This window comes from Podarcis tiliguerta (assembly GCF_965153285.1).
Source record: "Podarcis tiliguerta genome assembly, chromosome: 1".
NCBI classification, from domain to species: domain Eukaryota; kingdom Metazoa; phylum Chordata; class Lepidosauria; order Squamata; family Lacertidae; genus Podarcis; species Podarcis tiliguerta.
In genome coordinates this window covers 32,925,892-32,940,637 of record NC_139534.1, presented here as the reverse complement: position 1 = coordinate 32,940,637, position 14,746 = coordinate 32,925,892, and the positions used below count along the sequence as shown (strand labels likewise).

The 14,746-nt window shown below is 53.1% G+C and overlaps 1 protein-coding gene across 5 annotated transcripts; it reads right to left on the bottom strand.

Moving 5' to 3' along the window:
- Positions 1–2,768: 2,768 nt before the first annotated feature.
- On the bottom strand, positions 2,769–14,520 carry NR4A2 (nuclear receptor subfamily 4 group A member 2). 5 transcript variants are annotated; one of them, XM_083429634.1, is made up of 8 exons: positions 14,100–14,520; positions 12,161–12,283; positions 10,224–11,245; positions 8,234–8,363; positions 7,068–7,156; positions 5,601–5,803; positions 5,151–5,329; positions 2,769–4,341 (listed from the first exon to the last, which is right to left on the bottom strand). In XM_083429634.1, the coding sequence occupies exons 3-8, from the start codon at positions 11,241–11,243 to the stop codon at positions 4,085–4,087; spliced, it is 1,878 nt and encodes a 625-aa protein (XP_083285760.1). In that variant the 5' UTR covers positions 11,244–11,245; positions 12,161–12,283; positions 14,100–14,520; the 3' UTR covers positions 2,769–4,084. The 5 variants fall into 5 exon arrangements, with proteins under 5 accessions (XP_083285760.1, XP_083285759.1, XP_083285758.1 ...); XM_083429633.1 differs by having other exon boundaries at positions 6,993–7,156; positions 14,100–14,470; XM_083429632.1 differs by having other exon boundaries at positions 12,157–12,283; positions 14,100–14,462.
- Between the last annotated feature and the right edge of the window lie 226 nt (positions 14,521–14,746).

Genomic DNA, 14,746 nt, shown 5'->3' with positions numbered 1-14,746 from the left:
CGCCCAGGGGATTGTGAGGGGGTGAGGGGAGAAGGGACTACCGGGAGCGCCTCCCCAGGGCTTTGGGGAACTGCGCGCTGTCTCCCCAAGGTATTGCACCTGGGAAAGATGCCTCTGTCTCTCCTTCGCTGCCCTCCCTTCCGCGCCGTGTAGGTAGATGGAGAAGTAAGTGATGGATCGGCCGCCCCAAAGAGAACCTGTGCGCTGGAATTGCTCCGGGGCACAGAGCGCCTCGACGACATTCCATCGGGGATGGAACGTCCCCATAGCCAATCGAGAGAGAGGACACTGCAGGAAAGCCTTGGCCAACAAGGAAAACAGCGCAATCCTATGCACTTCGTGGAGCTCACTCCCGGGCAAGTGAGTGGGTGCAATCCTATACCCACCTACCTGGGTGTAAGCCTCACTGAACTCAATGGGACTTGGTTCCGAGTAGACGCGCCCAAGAGGTAAATTCCTCGCTCCTGCGCCCAGTTATCCCAAGACCAAGGATGGAGACAGGAAAAGAGGAATCTGAATTATACTGAGCCTGACCCTTCCTCTATACCTAGCTCAGTATTGTTCGCACTGGCAGGCAGCGGCTGTCCAGGGGGTCAGTCTGAGGCTCTTCCTAGTTCTACCTGGCTCTGCCTGGGATTGAATATGGGGCTCTTTCCATGTGGGGAGCAGGTTCTCTGCCACTGAACGACGTCCCTTCCCCCAGATTTCTCTCTCTTGGAATGGGATTTATTCCTGTTCCGCCCCTAGGTTTCCTCTCCAAAGTTCACATGCCACCTTCCACCTTTCTCCTCTGAAAGGAGAAGAATCCGCTTGCTGTTTTGCTGACATGCCCAGAAAGTGCGCGCGGGCGGAAGCGATGACCACTGCTCCTGTGATCCAAAACAGACGTGCCCATTGATGAAGGGTTGTGGGGCTTCTCTTCCTTAGAAGAGAGCAGGGGAGGGAGGGGGCGGGCTCTCTTTACCTTCCTCCTGAAATAACCCACATTCAGTTCGATAAAAGCTCTCCCCACAAAATTAGGCTAGATACATTTCCCCGGGTCAAGATCCTCTCGTAAAACCACTCTGTCTTTCCGCAGTACTGCTTCCCCCGCCCAGAGACTTATTTAGGGTCTGGAGTAACTTGCCACCGCACCCCGGAACTCTGATTAATTGAGAAAAGGTTGGGGGGAGGGCGAAGGAAGGGCGCAACTAGTTTGCTTTTTAAATGCCCAAAGATGTCACTTATTTAAATCATTTCTTGCTTTCTTCGTAGCGCGCTCCCTTCAGAAGAATCTTTCACTACCACGTTAATAAGCTGCGTTGATCCTTTTAAAAATAATAGCAGCATTTTATTCAAGGAGGAATTGCAATGCACATCACAAGACTAATCTACAGAAGCTAAAACTAAGAGCATCTAGAAGCTTAGCAGATCAGATTACTGAAAACCCGGATCCTAAAGACTTCGACAAGAGATGCAACCCGATCCTAAGCTTATTATGGACTCGGCCGTAAATCCTGCTGAATGCAATGGGGGTTTATTCCAGAGAAAGAAATTGGAGCATTCATTTCCTATTCTCTTTATAGTTAACTGTTTCACAGTTACTTGAGAGCCAGCCCCTTCGAACTCTGTGGGACTTACTTCCGAGTAAAACACGCTAAACATTTCGTTGGGCCCGGGCACACATGCACACGCCGTTGCCAAGACCCATCTCTCCAAATTTAACCCCTAGGGAAAGGGAAATAACTACTCCAGTTCTAAATAAGTTCTCAGAAGAAAGATACAAGCCGATCCTAAAGACGTTTATTTTTGCACCGCAACCTCCTTGAACTCAGCTGCCTGGTGGACCTGCTTAGGATCGGGCTGCAAATCTGACTATGACGAGGCGCGCGCTCCCTTGCAGAAGCCATTTAACCAAGCGCAATCTATTTCCCTTTATCAACGGGCCATTTAAATAGCAGCGCATGTGACCCTAGACTTCTAGTGGCAGGGTTGAAATAAGGTGGCAAGAAATCTGCAGAGAAATCAAGCAGAGGAAGAAGAAGGCAGCTCGCGAGGTCTTCGCCTCGCCTCGCCAGTCTCCACTTGAGACTGCAAGTTCCGTCTCCGAAATCACAGCACCGCTATTTAACATTCAAAAATATAACCATCACAAGAGCAACAATCCCAGCAGCAGCAAAATAAAAAAATAGGTGCTGTTTATTAATGTCACTGCCAGCTCCCTATATGGGCGTGGAGGCTGCCCTTTGATTAGACAGAAAAAAGACTGGATTCTGTTCGTTTACATGGATTTATTTGCTGTAAACATTAAAATTGTCTTTCTCAAAGAAAGAGTTTTTAGGGATAAAATGTCCAAGGCTAACTGTCATACACCATAAGGGAGAGGGGCGGGGGTGGGGTTGTGGGGTGGAGAGGAGGCAGAAACTTAAGAAAGTGCCCTCCTGGAAATATACAAAGAAAAGAAAAAGAAAAACTACAGAATATGGCATTATATATATATAGATATATATTAAAAAACTTCCTTACTGAAATGTAAAATAATATATTAACCGACAATTTTAGACATTTGTTTTTCAAAAAGAAAAATATACACCTTTTCCCAACCCCTCACACCCCCTCCAAAAAACCCAAAAAAAACCAAAACCCGAACACTCCCGAAACAAAAATTCAAAGTGCTCAGTTAATTTCCAGGGAGTTCTGTATATGAGATATAAGCACTCTGGAAACGGTGAAAACGCTTGTGGCATGCAAGACTTGGCTCCGCTTCAGACAACAAAATAATCAAGATATAAACTGTTTTCTTTTAATCAGCATCAACAATACATACGACACTTACAAACAAGGAATGCCGGACGGTGTTTACAAAGACGGGAAATAGGGGTCCCTGGCGAAAGGTGTTTGCTTTTTTCCGGGAAGTGGGGGAGGTTGGGGTTTTAGGAAGGAAGAATCTGTTTGGATCTGTGTAACACGTGTGCCCACTTATTTTACAATTGAGAAAAACGTTCGAGGCTTCTTAGAGAACTACCAATCTTTATAAAATCTAGCAGACTACATAGTGTCTGAAATTACTATTTATAGAATATAGACATTACTGAAATAGCAAGTGCCTATAATAAACGTGGTCCTCCTAGAATGGCCCTGCTTTCTCTCGATTAGGTCTTGAATCGTCAACTTCTATCTATTTATTTCTTCAAGCTCCTTTGATTGATTCTCCTTATTCTTTACTGTCTCCTCCCCCCAACCCAACTCTCTTTTTTAAAAAAATTATTCTTATCATCATTATTATTATCAGAATCGGTTTGAATAGCTTATTCATAAATAGGCACAGAATAGTTTTTGTTTTCCTTTTAAAAAGAAAGAAAGAAAGAAAAAGCCAAACCGCATCTGGTGAAATGTACAATCCTTCGCCTTCTGTCGATTCATGCCGCCCCCGTCTCCCTCCCCACACCTTAACTGGTCGTCTATATATATATTACAGCTTTCCTTTACAGCAGAAAATGATTTTTTTTATATATAAAAAAAGTCTTAGGTGGGTTCCCTTAGTACACTCGCCTTCGGCAGCAGCTAAGGCTCGGCTTCCTTATCTCAAAAAGTCCTTCATCATAACCATCATCATCATCATCACCATAATAGCAGTAGGAAATTCTGTTTTTCCCCCCCTCCCCCCCTTTTTTTGTTTTGTTTCGGGGAGACCGGGGTGTATGAAGGATACTGTTTGTCTGTTTTAGGCGATAATAAAAAGCTTGTACCATGGGATTTGTGTGCAGTCCAAGGAACGGGATCCAGGGTGCCTATAGAGAGAGACCCCCACCCCAATGTCCAGTCTCTGTCCTTCAGGAGAGGCCAACCACAGTCTGAAGGGATGGGAGCCCAGCAGCACCCATGGGTGCTCCTCACGGACCAGGTGTCTTAGTCAGGCCCCTTCATCTGCTTCCTTCTTTCCTTCCTTCCTTCCTTCCTTCCCCCTCTCTTCCAGGCTTTGAAAGTTCTTCACTTGGAAAGCTCAGCGGCAAAGAAGAGTCCTTCCCTCTCTTTCTCTCTCTGTCTCTTTCTTTCTTTCGTTTTTTTTTTCTCTCTCTCCCTCTCTCTCCCTCTCTCTTTTATTTTAAAAAGGTAGCGTGTCCAGGAAAAGTTTGTCGATTATTGCCGGCGGTGGCACCAAGTCTTCGAGTTTCAAGTAGAAGATGCGCTGCAGGCCTTGCGTGCAAAGCGTGCGCAGTTCCGGGAGCTTGCCCAGCAGTTTGGACAAGTAATTGGGCCGGTTCAAGCCGCCGTTGTTGAAAGTCACGTGGTCCTTGAGACAATTGACAATCTTGTTCTGCAGTTCCTCCACCCTCTTGGGTTCCTTCAGGCCGTGCCTCTCTGCAAGAGACAAGGGGCTTATTAGACCGGACGCAGTGTGTGTGTGTGTGTGTGTGTGGCCATCAGGCCTTGCCTAGAAGACGCAAACTTGCAGCTCCTTAATACTGTACCAGGAAGAAGCAACTCTCCACTTTAGCTGTGCCCTAGCTTGCAAAGGCTAGGCACTTCACCTGGGTGTAAATCTCGGAGAATCTCTTTGGAGAAGGCACGTGTAAAAATGGCACAGTCCAACTTCTTGGGCACACCGTAGTCGGTGTCAACAGACCAGATTGATACTTTTGAGTGTGCAAGAGGGTCAAACTGTGTAGGAATAGCTCAACACGAACACGCACTCTCTGAGGATGGTTTTGTGCCTTGCATTTTCTATATTTGCAATCGTGGGAGCAGAGTTGTTATTCCGGATTCATTCAAGCCAGATTTGCAAGGGGCTAGGGATAAGAAGTCCATAAATATCCTCGCTCAATCCAGCATAAAATGCAGGAGTTTATTGGCGAAGGAGGAATTCTAATGACGAATGTATGGTAATACTGTAGTATCCTAGTAATCAGGTGGAAAGTGTGGGGGTGAGTATTGTGGACTTTAAAAGGCTGAATTAAAGGTTTCTGGTTTATATGGCAATTCTAACTCTGCCTTAGCAAATTGTACAAATGCGAGACAGACCGTCTTGGGTTGTAAGATTACAAGCGAAGTGGGAATTCTGATCTGCATGGCTCACTTATAATGATGGGAGGGATGACGCAGTACTTCTTCCAAATTAATTAATCTGGAGCAAAAAAAAACCCGATGGGGGGTAGGAGCCCAAAGCTCACCTGTCACCATGGCCAGCGCAGCGATGCAGGAGAAGGCGGAGATGTCGATGTTCATGTTCTGCAGGTTGGACGAGAACTCCACGATCGAGTCGATCCATTCGCCGAAGCCGCGGACGCACTGCAGCCGGTGCAGGACCACGCCGTTGCAAAAGATCAGCTTGCCTTCCACCGGGTTGGATCTGCCGGGGGAGTTCACCCAAGGGCGGAGAGACAGAGAGAAAGAGGCAAACAACTAATTACTCGCCGAGCAATAAACGGAGGGCTTAAGAGGCACCTAATTACCGAGGAGTTAATAAAACGCAGCTCAGCGGACCTTGAACGGCTCAGGATTTTCTCATCAGACTGGCAGGCAGGCATCCATCCACACATCCACAGGCGCGTGCAAACACCCAGGACGGCGCCGCCTCCGATCCCTGCCTAATTGTCCCGGCTCTGCCTCCTTTTGCCTACCTGTAGGCTAACCGCAGGACGAAGAGCTCCAAGAAAGCGGATTCAAAGAGCAGGTCCTGGTCCTGTTTGGGGAGATCGGTGAAGCCGGGGATCTTTTCCGCCCAGCCCCGGATGATTTCCATGGAGCCAGTCAAGAGATCGTAGAACTGCTGGATGTGCTGCGTGTCGTCGCCGCTCATCTGATAGTCCGGGTTAGCCTGGAACTGGAGTCGCCATTCCGGAGAAGAAGGAGAAACGGATGGGGAAAGATGAGAAGGGAAGGCAAGTGGGGGAGGAAGGAGAGAGAGAGAGGAAGAGACCCCAGCAATTTAATGAGGTTCTCTAAAATATATCGCCCGTGAAATTGCTAACCCCATTCCGAGGAGGGGAGCCTGGTTTTTATAACAATTAAACCTCGCTCTGACCAGTAAGGAAATTAAGATGTTCCAGGGCAATTAATTCAATTAGGGGTGGTGCTAGGAAGGTGGAAATTGCCGTGGCCAAGAAGGGTCGGCTTAGCAGAGGCGCCCTGGGAAAGCGCCCCGAAGGACCCGCCAGGAGGGGAAATCCAAGCAGCCCCTGATTTTATTTTATTTTTTGCCTCTGGAAAGGCGAGTGTCGTAGGATGGGTGCGATGGTGACACTAGGAATGAATCCTCTTGTACACACAGGCCCGTATGTGTCGTGAAACACACACACTTGTATAAGCACATATGTCTAAGAAGATAAAACACATCCACGCAAGTGTCTGTCCCCATCATTTTATTTAATTTTCATTACTCAGACATATACACGTGTGTCGTGTCCCTGTTGGGGTGCAGAAGCACAGAAGGACCGGGTAATAATAATAATAATAAAGCTAGCGTTATGCGGTATGGACAGGGAAAGAGGGAGATCCCAATCGGCAAACCCCCCTCTCTCTTCCCCCACAAACCAGAATGAGCCAGAATATATACCCTGAATGAGCTCCCCAAAGCATTTCGGATAAGGAACTCCACTAAGGCCAGTGTATGTGCTGTCTCCAATAATGACTTTGAGGATCAGGCCTAACAGGTCGGTCCTACTCGCCGTTACTTCGAGAGTAGATCTTTCCTGATTCACTTCCCTAAGCATCCTAAGCAAATCCTACGGGAATCAAAGGCCTCTCTTAGAAGCAGATGTGGGCAAGGCGTTGCTTCTAAGGCGTAAACCTCCCCCTCACATCCACCCCTGCCCCCGACCCACACCACAATCCTCGGCCCTGATGTATCTTAAGAGCAGTCCTCCAATATCCCCGCGGTTTCTTGGCAACAGCTTTAGGGCAAAGGGTCTCTCTCCTCCCAAACAGAGAAATGGCCTCGCTACGGACTAGCCGCGTGCTCAGCGCGTCCCCCCGCGAGGCGGACCCTTCGGCGAATGTTGTCTCCAGCTTACCCTGGAATAGTCCAGGCTGGTCATAGCCGGGTTGGAGTCGACATGGGCTCTCACCAGGGCACTGATCAGACTCACCGGGGGCGACGGGGGAGAGGGCTCCTGGGGGCTCTTCGGTTTCGACGGCAAGCGACCCCGCCGGCCTTTTAAACTGTCTGTGCGAACCACTGCAAAAGAGAGAGCTGGTCAACTCGCCCGGCCAGAGAGGGAGCAGCTTTTGAGCAGGAAAGCGAAGAAGCCCGGACATCCCTTACGCGATCGCCACCTCCGCCCCCCGGGGATGCAGTGCCCATAATCTCTTCGACGGCACCACCAGGAAGCCTCCAACACAAAGGTGCCCAGAGTTCCCACTGAATGAATATTCCTTTATTTGCTTTTCCTCTCGTGCGTATGTGTGCGCGGGAGCAAAAGTTGCTTGTTAAAAGGAACCACCAGTGTATAGTATACAGCCTTGTGGATGGAAATCTCGACTCTGAAATTGGGATGGAGCGGTGTAGCTTCTATGAGCCAGGAATGGGCCTCAGCATTTGTTCGGTCTTAGCCAGTGCTATTTTTCTAGAAAAACAGGTGCCGGAACTCACTCTAAACACTTCCCAATTGAGAGGTGCCGGTACCCACCCGAGAGTTCCGGTGACTTACCCCTGGGAGGAAAAAGCCCTGGCCTTAGCCATGATATGAATGGCATTCTTGTTTAGGAAAGAGTGCATCTGAGCCTTGGCAAAATCCCAACCCCGCCTCGACTCTCTTTGCCCTGGGATGCCTCATCCTTCACATCTTAGACGTAAGGAACCTATGCCTGGGTCCCTTCACGTCTAGGATGAAGGCCATCCGGTTCCAGAGAGGGGCCAGTAACTGCCTCTGCTTCTTCGATGTCATCCTAAGCTCCCTGGGCAGTTAAGGCCTCTGCTTGCCTGTTTATTTACTTCTCTGGGAGATTCCCCTGCGAGTCAGTGTGTGTAGGCGCTCGACTGTGGCCGTCGAAGGACCATGGTCCCAGAGCTCTACGCTATCTCTGCAGGTTTACTGAAAAGCCTCCTCAGGCTTGCACTCATTTGCATAGGACTGAATAAGGCCCGAACGCTGCTGGGACGCGGACGTTCTCCGACGTGGCGAACGGGAAAGGAAGTGTGCGTGTCCGCGCTTCCTTCTCGCAGATGTGGCTGGTGGCTACTCCGAGGACCAGCCCGCCCCCCTCCCGCTCCCAGTCATCCCGGCAGCCCCTCCCCCCCCCCGGCAAGCGGTACCTTCTTTGACCATGCCGACTGCCAGACACTTCTGAAAGCGACAGTACTGGCACCGATTCCGGCGGCGTTTGTCCACGGGGCAGTTTTTATTCGCTAGGCAAACATACTTGGCGTTTTTCTGGACGGTGCGCTGCGGAAAAGAGGGGAGGAGATTGGGGTGGGGGAGTCCAAAGGAGGCGCCCTCGGTTAAATTCCCTGCACAGCGCCTCGCCATTTCCCCCTCCCACCCCCTCACGCTCGCCTTCCCCTTCCCCTCCAGCCCTTCTTCTTTTCCAAGGCATTTATCTCGAAACAAATGGGAAGCGAGCGCGCCGGCCCCGCAGCTCCTTGCCGATGCTTGATATGCCAAGCGGAGGAGAGAGGAGACGTTCGGTAAATACAAATCCGTGGGCATTCATATTATTTACATTCCTCCGAGACCTTCTCTCTTTCAAATGATAAGATTATTCAATCAGAATGGGGGAAATAAAGAGATCACTTAATTTGACCATAGGGAATTCCGTTCCACTTGGTTAGCTTAGACACGGTTCTCTGTCCTAACCAATTTCAATCCGAAGGCAAAAGGCGAGCGCATGCAAATAGCTCCCTTCGCCCGCCCGCCCGGCCTCTGTTCGCCTCTCCTTTAGGGAGAGGAAGGAGGGAAATGGTGTTCTTGTTGTTGTTTTAAAGAGAGTGGGTTGGGCGACGAAAGCTGCCTGGGGAGGACAGCGACTTTCTGACACATGGACCACAGTTTTTCCTTCCTCTTTTCCCCAGGTGATGGGCTGCCTGTGGAGATTCTGAGCAGGCCTCAGGATGCAGCGTCGAGCGCATTAAAATATTAAAAACCCACCCTCTTCCAACAGCGCCGGAGTGCGCTCCTAAATTCCTGGTTTGGCTTGATCCCCATGGTACGCTTTGAGTCGGGTTGGGGCAGAGAAAGAGGTCTGGGGCTTGGCGGCGCTTTCTCTCCCCTGATTCCAAAAGCACGTCTCCGAAATCCTGATTTTTCCTGACTCCCTTGGTCAAGCAACCGGGCATCTTTTGGCCCTTGTGGTCTCCGCAGTGCCCAGGAGCAGTGCCAACAATAAACCCTGGCGACAGAGGAGCTGGGTGGGGTTTCTTCCCCACTTCTCCCACTTTCATAAAGATTATCGGCGGTAACGGATTGTGCGTCCTTAACATATTCAGCAACAGAGTAGGACAAAAGCGTGGTCAACAAGAAAATAAATAAATAAAGTTGCGCTTGGCCAACTCTTCTGACGGCTGGGAAACGCGGGGTGGGGGAGGGGAACCCCAAATCTCTACTTTTGGCAGAGAGTTTAGACTAAAAGGGGCGATTGTAAATATCTGAGCTAGGAATATAAGCGTCTGGCGTTTCTGAAGCGCGTGTCAATATTCCCACATAGGGAGACCAAAAAGGTGATTTAAACTGTGACTTTCTCAAGTCAAGGATTCGAAGGAGATTTGGGGACAGGTGAGTCGCGAACTGGTGGGAGAGTTTATGCCGCTTGAATAGGGCCCGATCCTATCTATGCGCGCTGGGACGCCTGGCGCAATTACCAGCTTATCTCTCTTTAGGATGCAAAGGGAAGAGAACCAGGACTGAAGTTTATTCTGGGTTCATGAACCCTGAGCGCAAGTGTGAGGCTGCCCGCCATAGGGCTTCCTTCCTTTCAGGGCTGTCCAAGGCCGGGCGTCTAATGCGGAGTGGCAATTATCATACCAGGCTAAAACAGCCAGGTGTGGATTCCAATTTGCGGGGGCGGGGCCTCGGCCTAGATTGGGAGAGCGAAGAAGGGATCTATCCATCAGTGCCTTGGAGGAAGGAGCGATGGATGGGCACAGAGGACAGGATAGATACAGGGGAGGGAGGGATGCGGGGATGGAGAGCTGCGCTAGCGGCTCGGCAGCTGGAGAGACGGCCGGCGCAAAATCTGGTCCTCCTCCTCCATCATACAGAAGCCCTCCCCCCGCCCCCTGTCGCGGCTCCTTAGCAGCAGCATCTCACCTTGAAGAAGCCTTTGCAGCCCTCGCAGGTGCGCACGCCGTAGTGCTGGCAGGCAGCGTTGTCCCCGCAGACGGCGCAGAGCCCCTCGTTGGAGGGCGAGCCCCGCGAGGGCGGCGACGGCACCTGGGCGTCCAGGAGCTGCGAAGCGTGCCCGATCTGCAGCCCGGGGAAGCCGACGGCGGCGGCCTGCTTGCGGATGGGGTTGGGCAGGGCGAAGGGCTGCCCGTCGTGGTGGTGGTGATGGTGGTGGGGCCCGCCGGGCTCGCCGTTGAGCGGCAGGGTGTGCAGGGGCCCGTCGAAGCGCATCTGGCAGCTGCCCACTGGCGTGCCTGGCGGAGACTGCTTGAAGGAGAAGAGCGAGAGGCGCGGCACGGCCGTCGGGGCCACCGCTTTGTGCATCCCGCCGGCGCCGCCGCCCCCGACGGCCGCCGCTCCGCCGTAGGCCTGCGCGTGGTGGTGATGGTGGTGGTGATGGTGGTGGTGGTGGAAGCCGTGCAGGGGCCCCGCCTCGTCCCACACGCTCTGCCCGGGGGCGAAGCCCGCGGTCGGGGCTGGCGGCGACGAGCACGGCTTGTAGTAGACGGCCAGCTCGTCGGGCTGCTGCGGCCCGGCAGCCGGCGGCGGCTGCTGGGGCGGCGGAGGGGGGTAGCCGTGCGCGTGGCCGTGCAGGGGCAGCTCCTCGACCTTGATGGAGGGCGGCGGGGGCGGCGGCGGGGGTGGCGGAGGCGGCGGAGGCGGCTGCGAGGGCATTTGGTACAGGCAAGGCGGCTTGACGTCGTAGCCCGCGGCGGCTGCGGCGGCGGCGGCGCCGTAGTTGTCCATGAACGTACTGAAGCTGGGGAGAGAAGTGGTGGCAGTGATTTCAGTGTTGGTCAGGTCCATGCTAAACTTGACAAACTCGGGCGTTAAGAAGTCCGAGCTGTACTCCCCGGCAGCCGCCGAGTGGTGGTAAGCGTAGCTCTGCGTGGCCGGGCTGGCTCCTTGCGGCGAGGACCCGAACTGAGCCTGGACGCAGGGCATGGCTGCAAACGAGACACGGCACAACAACAACAACATGGCTCAGCTGGGGGGTCAGGGTGGTTAGCTGCTGCGCAGCAACAAGCCCCCGAAGGGGAAAACCCAGCCGCCCACACCGCCCGCCCACACCGCCAAGCTCCCTCCTTGCGCCTCCCCCTCCCCACCAACCACCGCCCTCACGTCGGGGAATGGGGTTCGGGAGGAAGAAGATGAAGGGCGCTGGAGGAGGAGGAGGGGAAGTGGGAAGTGGGGCAGCAAGGGGAGAAAGCCGGGCTGAGATGGCAGGACAGAAGAGCGGAGGAAGGAGGAAGTTCGACGTGGCCCACTGGCAGGGCGAAAAAAGCTGGCAGCAAAAGGGAGGCTGCAGTGGGGAAGATGGACAGAGAGAGTAGGAGTAGGAGTAGGAGAAGGAGAAGAAGAAGAAGAAGAAGAAGAAGAAGAAGAAGAAGAGGGAGAGACAGGGAGCTGGGCGATGGGGAGGTGGGTCAGGCAGAGAACGAGGTAGGGAAGAGGTCGTGGCGTGTAGAGGTGGGGATGGGGGAGAGAAGAGGGGCAGAGAGGGGGAAGGAAGGACTGATCGTGGGGAAGAGGGATGGGAACGATCCCCTCTAAGCAGAGAAAAGCCCCGCAGGCAAGCCCAACAAGGGCCGTCTGATAGCTGTCAGTGCTTGGGCTGCGGAGGGTGTAGCCCGCATATCCCTCCCCCCCCCCACATCGCCCCAATATATTTCCCCCTCCCTCTCTCCCTGCACATCAGATCTCTCCTTCCCATTCCCCTTCCCCTCCCCCTCCCCAAATTGTGCCTAAGCCCATCTCTCCGGACTTGCCCCATGTCTCAGTTTTCAGGTCCCCAGGAAAGGAGCGTTTGGGGATCTGGAGGAGGACGATGGATGGGTGCAAATAGCCAGGGACTCACCCACCTTCAGCCGAGTGAGAGGCGTTTTCGGGGGGGCTAAAGGCGGACAGCGTCGGAATTCAATGGAGGGACAGGTTGCCAAGACGGGAGGGAAGCGCTGCGGACTCCAGAGTGACCCGGGTGCTCCCTGGAAAGCACAAGAAGAGCGGGAGGGAAACAAACACAGAGAGGAGAGGAGGGGAGGGGGAAAAAACTTGTTATTCTTTCAGCCTCACTTGGAAAGGACTAGGAGGGGAAGATGCGGCTGCCAAGGGACTCGATCCCCAACCCCTGGGAAGAGAGCAGGACTTCCTCGAAAGCCCAAGGCAGGGCAGGGGGCACCGAAAGTTTGGGGGCATTAGAACCTTAATATGTGTGGGCAGATGAGGGTGGAGATGTAAGGAGAAAACTTGCTTTGTGTTAGAAAATCTAAAGTAGCTGTCACGCGTGTCATTTTTTCCTCACTGTATATAACAAAAGTGCAATGAAATTTGCTTCGATTCCTCCTCTTACTTCTTAGTAGTGTATGTCTAAGTCTATCCATATATACACGCAGACAGATTATCAAATGCCCCAAGATTGACACAGCTTACTCGGAAGTACTTCAGTCCTTAGGAAATTCGACACTTAAGAAAATGTCCTTAGGGGGTGTGTGTATGTGTGTGTGTGTATACTATAGATAGATAGATAGATAGATAGATAGACACACACACACTAATTAAATGGCGACACCCACATCTCCCCCTCCTTCCCTTTCCTCTAGAAATTCCGCTGGACTGTAGGAAAAGGAGAAAAACAGCCATAAAGTGAATTAATTAAAAGGCACGCGCGCGCACAATGAGGAAGGCAATTAAAGAGCGAAGCAGCTCCGTCCATGACAGTCCCCGAAGCTGCAGGCGGAACAGGGCGAAAGGGCGCCCAAGGGACGCGCGCGCGCCGACAAAGTAGCAAATCTGAAGAGAAAGGGATCCCTCTCTCAACTCTTCCGGATGGCTTTCGGAACTGACCCACGTCTAAGGGGCGGGAGGGTGGCTGGCTTTTCCCGACCACTACATCCCCAAACACAGTTTCTCTAGATCTACAATGAAAACAGCGCCGGAAAGTTCGACAACTGAAGCCAGGCAGCCGGCCCGCCAAAGGGACTCTCCTCTTTGCGCCCACTCCAGATCCGTGTCCCCGGCATGCCCTAATTCGAATTCCATCCGAAGCAAAGGGTCTCTTCATCAGTCAGCTAGTTTAACCCCTGTCACCCTCTTCCTCTTCTTCTTCTTCTTCACCTTCCTCCTGCTCTCCTCCGAATTTGGAAGGGATTTCCCTCTCCGGATCGACTCCCGCGCCGTCCCTGCTAGGTCAGGGGGCCGGCATCCCCCCTCCCGGTGTTACAAAGCCGCGTGCGTTACACTAATTTAAACCCCCCACCAACCTCCGGCAGTAATAAAACCTTGAAAGGCGACGACGCGCTGGCTAAGCTTCTCAACTGGCGGAGATCAAAGTCGTTCCCAAGCAACACACATCCGCCCAGCAACTTTTCTCCCTCCCCAATTGAACCCTGGACCAAAATCATAATAAAATAATAATATAAAACTCCACACACCGAGGATCTTAACCCGCAAGGTTGCGGCACCAAGTCCAGAAGAGGCGAGCAGACTAAACCCAAAGTTGACTTTCCCCACCTTATAATAACTGGAAACAGCCGGTTAGGAATATAGGGGGGAGGGCACTGGTTGGAAGAACCCCCGACCTGAAGGCCGAACAGCGAGGTCTTTCTTTCTAGGAAGAACATTTGGAAGAAAACCTCCTGCACAACGTGTTACTATTTCCTTCCTTGCCCCCCCCCCGTCTCCAGTCTCTCTCCCCCCCCCCCGCTACTTTCCCTCGCCTTTGAGAAACCCGGGCAGCGCATCCAGATGGCAGTTAAGCCGAGAGCGCCCACCCCACCCCCAGACCCGGCGCGATCCACTTACTTGTTGGGCTGTGGCTGTTTCATTCATTCACCGGTGGGGAGTAGTAGCTCCGATTCCCAGGGGCGGATGGGCGAGGTAAAGCGAGCGAGCGAGCGGAGAGCAAGCGAGAGCGCGCGATCCCCGGCTGCTGCTGCTGCTGCTGCGGCGGCGTCTTCTCGGTCGCTCTCTCCGCCTGCCTGCCTGGCCGGCTGCTTGGCTGCCGGGCTGCCTGTCTCCCGCACGCGCGCCCCCTCCGCGCACGCCTCTCCTCTCCTCTCGGCGCCGGGCGCCACGCACTCCTTCTCTCTCCAGGAAGTGCGGCGCGAGAGCGCAGCGCGGGGCGAGCAAGCCGGACGGACTGGCCCTTGCCTGCAATGTGCCTTTGTTTATGTGGGCTCCCTTTTGCCCAGCCAACATGCACCTCGAGTCTCCAAGCGTCAGTGCACGTCAGTGCCGCCCGCCCAATCAGCCGGGCCAGGGGCTGGATCGCTCCGTACAGTTGGCTAGCGCTCGCTTTGGTAAATTTCCGACGTGACATCACCAAGAGTGGCGCTTTTAAGGTGGGAAGCAACTCGCCGCCTCGCTCGCCTGCCTGCTTTCCCGCCTGCCAAGCTGGGAGCTGCTTTGGGCCAAAAGAGGGGCAGGGCTCGCCACTTTCCCCTCTCTTT